This window comes from Arachis ipaensis, chromosome B02 (genome assembly GCF_000816755.2).
Source record: "Arachis ipaensis cultivar K30076 chromosome B02, Araip1.1, whole genome shotgun sequence".
Lineage (NCBI taxonomy): Eukaryota > Viridiplantae > Streptophyta > Magnoliopsida > Fabales > Fabaceae > Arachis > Arachis ipaensis.
The window spans coordinates 143,026-153,534 of NC_029786.2; the positions used below are offsets into that span (position 1 = coordinate 143,026).

Here is a 10,509-nt window from a genome sequence, read left to right on the forward strand (position 1 = left end):
CAGATTATATCCTTGATAAACCTCAGCTCCAGAGGTTCCTAGGATGTCTCAATTATGTTTCGGAATTCATCCCAAATCTTAACAACCTCATTAAGCCTCTCCATGATAGGCTTAAGAAAAATCCTCCACCTTGGACAGAAAAACATTCTGATATTATCAGGTTCCTTAAAACCAAAGTCCGCAATCTTCCTTGTCTTTACTTACCGGTTCCTCATGCATTCAAGATAGTGGAAACAGATGCATCAGATTTAGGATATGGCGGTATCCTAAAACAAAAATTGCATGATAAAGAATGTATCATTGCATTTACATCCAAACATTGGAATAGTACTCAAAAAAAATATTCCACTATCAAAAAAAAAATTTTAGCCATTGTTTTATGCACCACAAAATTTCAATCTGACTTACTCAATCAAAAATTTTTAGTCCGAGTTGATTGTAAATCGGCTAAAGATGTTTTACAAAATGATGTTAAAAATCTTGCATCAAAATAAGTTTTTGCCAGGTGGCAAGCTATTTTAAGCGTCTTTGATTTTGATATTGAGCACATCAAGGGCAACTCAAACTCTCTCCCTGACTTTCTCACACGTGAATATTTGCAGGGAGATAAGCAGAAAGACGATGCCTAAAAAGGCAACCTTAGCCTCAGCAAGAGGTAGAGGCATTCGCCTAGCCCTACCAGGGCCAATCAGAAGATCTGGGTCTAGCACCCCAACGGAGTCATCTACCCAACAACCTACTCAACAATCTAGGTCATCTACCCAACAACCCACCCAACAAGCTGGGTCATCTATCCAACAACCCACCCAAAAATCTTTTGAACCAAAAAACAGTCAAGCCAAACAATCCAAAGCAGACTATGCCATCCCAATCGAAACCCTCCTGGCCTTACAGGACCAGGGTCTCACTAAACTCAACAAAAAATCTTGGGCTGACCTTTACAGTGAGTCTGATGAAGAAATTGACTTATCTCAATTGATATCTCAAGTAGCCAATCGTAAAACAGTCATCCAAATAGGAAAACAAAAGTCTGTCGTCTTGACATCCCAAACATCCTCAACCACTACCAAAACTCAAAAAACCCAAACCAATTACTTATCTACAAATAAAACCGTAAATATTATCCACATAGAGCCTGAATTCTGGGATAGCTCTCCAAACAAAGTCATCCCAAAGATTTTCCCTACTGGATTCCACTTCAGGCCCTTAGCACCTAACAAAACTCGTCAATTTTACGAATTCATCTTAATAGATACTGACTCAGTATCTATTAAACATTACAAGGATAAAACCAATCCTGAATTTATAACCCATTCAACCATCCAAATTCTCAAAATTTTGTCCCCAAAGCAATTTGGGAACAACTTAAACAAAATTCAAAAATTTTCTCAAAATTATGACCCAATAGGTTTTAATTATTGGGACTACATGGAAGCCTGGACTAAAGTATTTTGGTTTCAAAATACTCAGTTCAGACATTCATGGTTAATTTATTTTAAAAGAAAAACCAATTATGTTTTTCCAAACTGGTTCTACCAATGGTGGGACTTCTTTGGACCAATCCAAGAAATTTTACCCTCACCAACAGATGAAGGGTATAAACTTTTTCAATCAAACTTTAACAGTCAGGAGACATGTGTTCCTGTAATGTTAAAATTTTTCTCAACATTTTCATTGGCATGGGTATTCTCATGGCAATACAAATATGCAAAACCAAACCACCCCAAATTATATCCAATCCTACAAAGGCATGGCTATGTCAAATGGTGGTCTCAATTTGATGCCTCAATGGCCTACCCAGAGAAGGTCAGAGAGTGGTTCAAATCCAATCTTGAAAGTTAAAAGATTTCTGATCCAGAAACTGCCCTGTTCCTCAATCAAAAAGCCCAAATTGCTGCAGCCCTCGTAGGAGCTCAATCGAAAGAAACTCTAGCAAAACATCTTTAGCAAATCATGCAAATGATTGAAGAAGACAAAAAATACAAAGATGATCACACCTTGGGTAGATGACCCAGCTTGTTGGGTGGGTTGTTGGGTAGATGACCCAGATTGTTGAGTAGGTTGTTGGGTAGATGACTCCGTTAGGGTGCTAGACCCAGATCTTCTGATTGGCCCTGGTAAGGCTAGGCGAATGCCTCTGCCTCTTGCTGAGGCTAAGGTTGCCTTTTTAGGCATCGTCTTTCTGCTTATCTCCCTGCAAATATTCACGTGTGAGAAAGTCAGCGAGAGAGTTTGAGTTGCCCTTGATGTGCTCAATATCAAAATCAAAGACACTTAAAATAGCTTGCCACCTGGCAAAAACTTGTTTTGATGCAAGATTTTTAACATCATTTTGTAAAACATCTTTAGCCGATTTACAATCAACTCGGACTAAAAATTTTTGATTGAGTAAGTCAGATTGAAATTTTTATGATATACATAAAGGTTTTAACATGCTTGAAGTGTTCATGTAAAGATTGGGAAAAGATTAAAACATCATCAATGTAAACGATGGCAAAGTTTGAATATGGGTTGAAAATATCGTTCATAATTTTTTGAAATTCGGATGGGGCATTTTTCAGACCAAAAGGCATTACATTCCATTCGTATTGTCCAAATGGAACTGTAAATGCTATTTTGTATCGGTCTGATTCTGTGATTTGGATCTGCCAAAAACCAGATTTCATATCAAATTTTGAAAAAATGTTTGCAGAATTTAATCTATTAAGCAAATCTTTTTTGTTTGGAATAGGATAACGAATCCATTGTAAGGCTTCATTCAAAGGTTTATAATTGATGACGAGCCTAGGAGTTCCTCGTTCTATCTCAGCTTGCTTATTAACATAAAAAGCAGAGCAAGACCAAGGACTCTTGCTAGGACGAATTAAGCCTTTATCCAAAAGATCTTTTATTTCTTTTTGACAATGCTGCAAAAGCTGCTCATTCATTTGAATGGGGCGGGCTTTTGTAGGGATTTTTGATTCTTTGAAATTCTTTTCATAGGGAAGATCAACAACATGTTCTCTCCTATTCCAAAAAGCATGAGGCAGATCTGAACAAATAGACTTCTCAATTTGATTAGGATGATTTGTGAGAATCATCACTTTGTTCGGAGGAGGAGTCATTGGACTCATGACAAAGGGCATTAACGGCTTTGGATGAGCGTGTTTGAATACGAGAAGTAGACTCACCAGAGTTAGGAGTTTCAGGGACAGTAGAGAAACGGTTTAAAAGTTGGTCAATTTTTTGAATAACTTCTGAATCACCAGATTGTTGTTTTAAAATGGAAGTTTTAAGACTTTGCTTTGCCTTACTACTAATTTTAAAAGGTTTAAAAAGGGGTTTCTCAATACTTTTAGAAGTAGAGGCTTCAGAAACATTTTTCAAAGAAAAAGTAGATCTCGAAGATGAAAGGTTGTCACCTAGACATTGTAAAAATCTATTGGTGTAATTTGATTGTTCAATAAGATTTTTAATATCTTTTGAGGCGACGGCTTCATCAATATTTTTTGATTTAAAAGGAGAGGCCATAATAGGGTTATGTCCTTCCGTGTTTGAAATTACAAAGGGTCCTTTTGGAGGAAACTCATATCTAACTAAATTCCCATCTTTAATCTTCCAAGTTGAAATAACATTTGCTGAAAGCATGTTTTCTTTGTTTTTGAAAGGATAAGCAAGATTGTTTTTGATGGAATAAGCATGAAACCATTCAAAGAAAGGAATATGCATCTTAACTTCTTTTAGAAAATTGTAATATTTTTCTTTGAATGATGCAATTTGAGCAGCTGTATGCGTACGTAAATACCATTCTCTGTGGAGATCATATTCCTCAGAATCAAGGTTTTTACGTAAAGCTTCTCTATCTATGATAAATTCTGTGCTACTCATTGGGCATTATTCACAGAAGAATATTGAGCACCCTGCATAGATGAGTATGTTGGAGATTGAATGGAAGATTCTATCTCAATATCATCATCTGAATGCTTATCATCGGTTTGATAAACTGCTTGAGAAATGTTTGAATTATTTTGTAATCCCGAAATATTGATTTCAGAATGTACAGGTTTTGAGCATTTTGAAAACTGAGATTGAGAAGTTACGGAAAAAGACCTTCTTGCTGAAGCAAAATCATTAGATGTCCCTGCTTCAGACCTGGAGGAAAAAGAATTTCGTCTGTCGAAGAAAATTTCTACTTCCCTGATTCATCCTGTTTTATTTCTCGTAAGAGGGGTGCTTGTCTAGGTTGTGTAGGGATCGCTCTGTCAATAGACCATGACTGGGGGAGATCAATTTCATCCCACCTTATGAGCCTTGGAATCATGACGTTGGCCTTTGTCATGTCAGTGACAAACAAAGTAGTTTCACGATCTTGGGTTTTGAGAAGGACTCTAGAATTACAAGTATTCATAACCTTGTATTGAATCCTATAGATTAAAGCGGCTGGAATGGATCCTTCCTTCATGTTTAGACCATGAATTCGGATGTTCAGGAAGAGAGAATCAAGGATGTTGGTGTCTAACAAGCTGACCGTTTTGTTAGGGAAACAATTGAAATAAACTAGACCATGTCCAAGACTTGTTTCAACTGTTCCAATAAGGGAGTCTTGGAAATCATTGTGTCTAATGTCTCGAAGACACATGAGGATGGAAGCATTCAAGCCTTCTCGGATGAGAGGTTTAACTGCAACTTGGACACACCCTATGTGAAGATATCTGTAGTGACGGGCATGTTCTCTGACAGATTGTTTGGTTAAGAGATGGAATTCCTCACCGGAATCCGGTCCCAGAGGAATATTATTTTCAGCGGTTTTGATGATATAGTCTGATTTTCTTTTGTTGTCGTCAGGGACATAAAGCTCATCTTGGGGGATTTTGGGTATCTCCCAATTATCGATGGCTTGATTGATATCTTCGAAGCAAACTTCTTCTTCAAAGATATTGTGTTTGGGAGAAAGTTCGTCAGGCCTAGCCACTTTCTCAGTAAGGGGATTGGAGGAAGAATGGATTGGAGAGGTGGAGGAGGAAGACGGAGAAGAAAAAGAAAGGCGTCTAGAAAGAGAACGGAAGAGTTTAGACATATTTCCATAAAATCTGATATCATTGCCCTCCTTTGGTTCAGAAAGAATATAAACATTATCACTAAACTATCACTCAAATTTTTGGATCTGGGGTTTTAACTCTTTTTTTTTTTTTGCAATCTCTAAATCCATAGCCACCAGGAGTTCTTACATTTGGATCTTATCACTTTCAAGAACATCGTCAAATTAGCCTTACTGCCTCATCAACAAAGGTCTTACTGCTACAGTTCCTTTAAGTGATAAAATTAAACAGCCTGTACTTCCAGATTTAAAGAGTGGTTGTTTCATTAATAATTTTGATGATTTATGATAGACAGTAGCTTACTCATAATTAAAATAACAAATTAAAATACCAAGATACACTCAAAATATAGATAAATGATGATGATACCTGCCCTTTTAACATAGAAACATTAACAGGAATTAATCCTTCTGTTAATAGCTCAATAGATATGGCCTTCTATTTTCTATCTCTTTGTTTTTTTTTTGTATGTAAATGGCTTACGATTGATTTTTTCACCGTCATTCTTTTCCTACTTTGTTCTCTAGGAGTTTTTAATTATATAATATTCTCTCACTTTGCTTCTAATTTTTCTGGTAACACGTCCTACAACTAAAATTGTGTGATAACGATATTCTTTTATCTCTTCTTCTATAATGAGACCTTTATATATAGAATCCTAAATTGTAAATACAGAAAAAAATTAGATAAAAAATACATAAATTTATAAAGAATAAAATTAGAATTGTAAAAATAGAGAAAAAAAATTTATATAAATGCAAATTTATACTCACACCTTTTAGCTTCCGAAATGCACGCGTTAATAAAATATTTGCAATCACGGGTTGTTTTTCAACAATTTCCCATATATCGAACACCTCTTCAGAATTTTTCACCTTAAACTCAACCTATACAAATATATATAAGGACATATAAATTAAGTTATGTTATAACATATTATTTTATATAAGAACATATTATTACATGTTTTTATATTAATATGAAATAATATGTTAAGAACATATTAAAAACATATTAAGAACATATTGTTATAACATATTAAGAACATAACAATATGTTCTTAATATGTTCTTAATATAATAATATGGTTAATATGTGATAACCATATTAATAATATGTTCTTAACAACAACAACAACAACAACAACAACAACAACAACAACAATAATAATAATAATAATGAGGTGACGGAAAAGAAACAATGAGACGGATATATAGTAAAAAATAACACTAAAAATTTACCCAGTTTACTCAAAGACAATAATAATAATAATAACAATAATAACAACAATAATAATAATAACAAAACCAATAACAATAATAAGAATAACAACAATAACAATAATAATAATAATAATAATAATAATAATAATAATAATAATAATAATAATAATAATAATAATAATAATAATAATAAGGAGGAGGTGATTGAAAAGAAACAATGGAACGAATAAATAGTAAAAAATAACACTAAAAACTAGGGGTGTAAGTTACCGAGCCAAACCGAAATTTACCACAAAACCGAACCGAAGTTTACAACAACCGAATAAAAACCGAAAAAAATCGGTTTTTTTGGTTTTTTCTGAAATAAACCGATCGGTTCGGTTCGGTTTTCGGTTGGCTCAGCAGAAACCGAACCGAACCGCAGAAATGGTTTAGTAATACATTAAAAATGAAAATTTTAGACTTAACAAATGTGTTTGTTTTATGTTTAGTTGTTGGAATGAGTTGAAATTGTGTTGAATTTGAATGTAATGTAATATTATTTCAGTTTATTGATTGTTTTGAACATCATTTTACTAAGATTAATTTTCTATTAATTAGAATTTAAAAACCGAAAAAACCGACCGAACCAAACCGCTTTTGGTTCGGTTCGGTTCGGTTCGGTTGTTGCGCAAACAGCAAACCGATTGGTTGGTATTATATAAAAACCGAATAAATCGGTTCGGTTGGTTTTTGGTCTAAAACCGAACCAAACTGAACCGATAACACCCCTACTAAAAACTTACCCGATTTGCTCAAATACAGCAATAATAATAATAAGGGTTAAGTATTTTTTTCATCTTAACGTTTTGGGTGAAAATCAAAATCGTCCCTGACTTTTTTTGTTATTAAAATAATCCTCAACGTTATAAAACGTTATAAAATCATCATTTTGTCTATAATAATTTTCGAAATGACATAAAACCCCTTTCATATTATCACTACCCAGTACCCGTAGTATCTCATCCATTACCCCCACCCCTTTCTAATTGAAACCAACGAAGCATGCAGCATATTGAAGCCTTGGCGTTTCCGACTCCCCCGTGAAGTGAAGCGCTTTCCTCAAGAGGTGCCTTCGATACTTCGGGAGCTTCATTTCTTGTGCCTTTTGGCCAGCGTTTCAAACGCTTATTAGTGGCGCCCAAACGTCCAATCTTTCCTCATCATTCATAAGGGCCGTTTTAAACGCCCAACCTGGCACCCATTACCCCTANNNNATTATAATAATAATAATAATAATAATAATAATAATAATAATAATAATAATAATAATAATAATAATAATAATAATAATGAGGTGACTGAAAAGAAACAATGGGACGGATATATAGTAAAAAGTATCACTAAAAAGAAACACTAAAAACTTACCCAGTTTGTTCAAAGACAGCAACAACAACAACAACAATAACAACAGCAATATAATAATAAGGAGGTGACTGAAAAGAAACAATGGAACAGATATATAGTAAAAAGTAACACTAAAAAGGAACACTAAAAGGAACTCTAAAAACTTATCCGGTTTGCTCAAATAAAGCAATAATAACAAGTATAATAACCCGTGTCATGCACGTGATAAGATTGAAATTATAATTTTAAGTTATTTTGTTAAAATTAATTTGAATTATAATAATTTGATTAATAAAAAATAACATGCTATGCATTGTTTGTTTTTTCTTAGCCTGGTGCTAATTGTATTAACTCTATAATAGTTATTAACCAATTTTAGTAATCTACTTTCTTCAATAAATCAGACATATTTACTCAATGTAATCGTAAATAATCTAGTAACACTTAAGTCCACCAACAAATTTTTATATGTGGGTTTATTATGAAGTAAGAACATTTCAAAATCAGCTCAAAATGAACAACAAATTAGTAGAAAATACTAATGCAGAAAGTTCTCCAATAAACAATAAATAATTTAAACCCACTGAATAACAACTCAACACTATCCTTTGATGTCTGCAAAATATATACCTGAAACAACACTATATCAATGTTAGTATACAAAATTATATGATTAACGTAATTATAAAATTGTTTATCAGGAGAATAAAATAATGCGAATTTTTATGATAATTTTAATATTCTCAAGCTATTAATGTACAATAAGAATGTATTATCAATTAGCACCTAGAATTTGTCAATTTTTTTAATTGATAGTAATAAATTTAAATAAATAAATAAATTTAATCAAAGAGATTTCGTTATTACTTTTTCATTATAAGCTCTCAAAAACTTCTCTATATACCACATTCATCGTGCAGTTATCTTCCAAGTGTCTGTGATCTTGCAACAGCACTCGCATGCCATCTTTACTTGTTACTCTTGATAACGCAACATACAATTGACCATGGGTGAAAACTGGCCTTGAAAGGTATATTCCAACTTTTGATAGAGTTTGTCCCTGTGACTTATTTATTGTCATTGCAAATGACATAATAATTGGGAATTGTCTTCTTTGAAATCTGACCGGTAATGTTTCGTTATTTGGAATTAGATTCAGTCTTGGGATAAGAACAATACTCCCAACTTTGTTACCGGTTAAAGTCTTGTATTCTATCACATGGTTTTCCATTCTTCTAACTTGCATTCTCGTTTCATTGTACAAACCATTAGTTTGGTCTATATTTCGCATCAACATAACAAGAGCGCCAACCTTCACGACCAACTTATGTGGTGGTAGACCTGAACAATTTATTCCATTTAGAATCTTCGGTGAGAAAGCATCTAACTCAAATTCCATATTTTCCTTCTCAACACACACAGAGTCTGAACTTAAGTAGACTCTTTCTTGTCCAGGTAACCCTGCAGTCATCTTGTTGTTGACATCAGTGACACAATCCATTGTTGGTGCAAGAATTGCTCTATCTTTGAAATAATTTTCAACGGATAAATTGGATCACATATCTGGATACACAAAATCAATGAGGTCATCCAAAACTATCTCGGAGTTCTTAACCAAAATGTCAGATGGTATATGAATGATCGATTCACCGTCTGTTGTATCACCAGCCAAACCATCACCAATTTTGAGTAGCCATTCTATAAAATTTCTGAGTTCTTGTACGTTGTTGGTTTCACCTAGTGATAATCTCATATTTTTTGTAAGCTTCAGAATCTTACAGTTATGCCACAAATATGAAGAATTAATAGAAGACTGAATTATATCTTGTCTTGAGCCTCTGGGAATCACAAGTAAAATTTGTCTAAAGTCTCCTCTCAGGACAACAACTTTACCTCCAAATTGCAAATGAGCATTATACGAATCTGAGCACCTCAAGATGTCTCTGAGATATTTGTCTAAAGCTTCGTAACAATACTTACTTATTATTAGAGCTTCATCCCATATGATTAATTTGGCCTTAGTTATTAACCTTGCAAGAGGACTTCCCTGTTTAATGTTACACAAAGAATCTTCATTTATGGTCAAAGAAATTTTAAACCTTGAATGTGCAGTTTTTCCATTAGGCAACAGAAGTGTAGCAATCCCACTTGAAGCAACATTTAACACTATACCTCCTTTAGACCTAATTGAGCATGAGATAGTTGACCATAAGAATGTTTTTCCACAACCACCTTGACCATATAAAAAGAAAACCCACCCATATTACCGCTAACAGCGCCAATTATCTTATCGTATGCAGATTTTTGCTCATCAGTTAGCTTCTCTAAATACCCATCTAGTTCACTCGCAAGAGCATTAATATCAAAGTTCAACTCTTCCATTATAATTCTGTCTTCTAAGCTAGACACCGAATTTTTTGGAGGATATGGCATTCCGCAATATTCTTTCAATGACCTGCCATTTGACTGGAGCAAATCTTCAATTTTTGTAAGTGTAATATCTTTTATTTGGACTTCTGACATCATCAAATCTGTATTTTTTTAATTTAAAATTACATAATTATTTGAAAATTTATTAAATAAGTCTCTAATAAAAAAAAATCTGAAATGCATTGTTAAATAATAAATAACACTCATTGTTTTTGGTCTAAAAAATATTTCATTAGTAACATGTCCTTTTAAAAATTATTGTTGTGATTAACATGGATATCAAAATCATTATAATACATAAAAAAAAAAAGTACAGAGACAACCGATGCAAATGCAAGTACTCAACGTATGTCGAGTTAGTTATGATTTCTTAGATGCAGTAGATACGATTT

The 10,509-nt window shown here is 33.4% G+C and overlaps 1 protein-coding gene across 1 annotated transcript; it reads right to left on the minus strand.

Annotated features, from left to right (window-relative positions):
* On the minus strand, positions 9,243–10,069 carry LOC107626523. Its single transcript, XM_016329427.1, has 2 exons — positions 9,860–10,069; positions 9,243–9,734 (listed from the first exon to the last, which is right to left on the minus strand). The coding sequence occupies exons 1-2, from the start codon at positions 10,067–10,069 to the stop codon at positions 9,243–9,245; spliced, it is 702 nt and encodes a 233-aa protein (XP_016184913.1).

What these genes read in the sequence shown, in the direction of transcription:
- LOC107626523 (XM_016329427.1), bottom strand. Translation starts at nt 10,069, where the DNA reads ATGGAAGAGTTGAACTTTGATATTAATGCTCTTGCGAGTGAACTAGAT. An exon ending in CTCAATTAGGTCTAAAGGAG is followed by an intron (nt 9,735 to 9,859) that starts GTATAGTGTTAA and finishes AACATTAAACAG; the next exon opens with GGAAGTCCTCTTGCAAGGTT.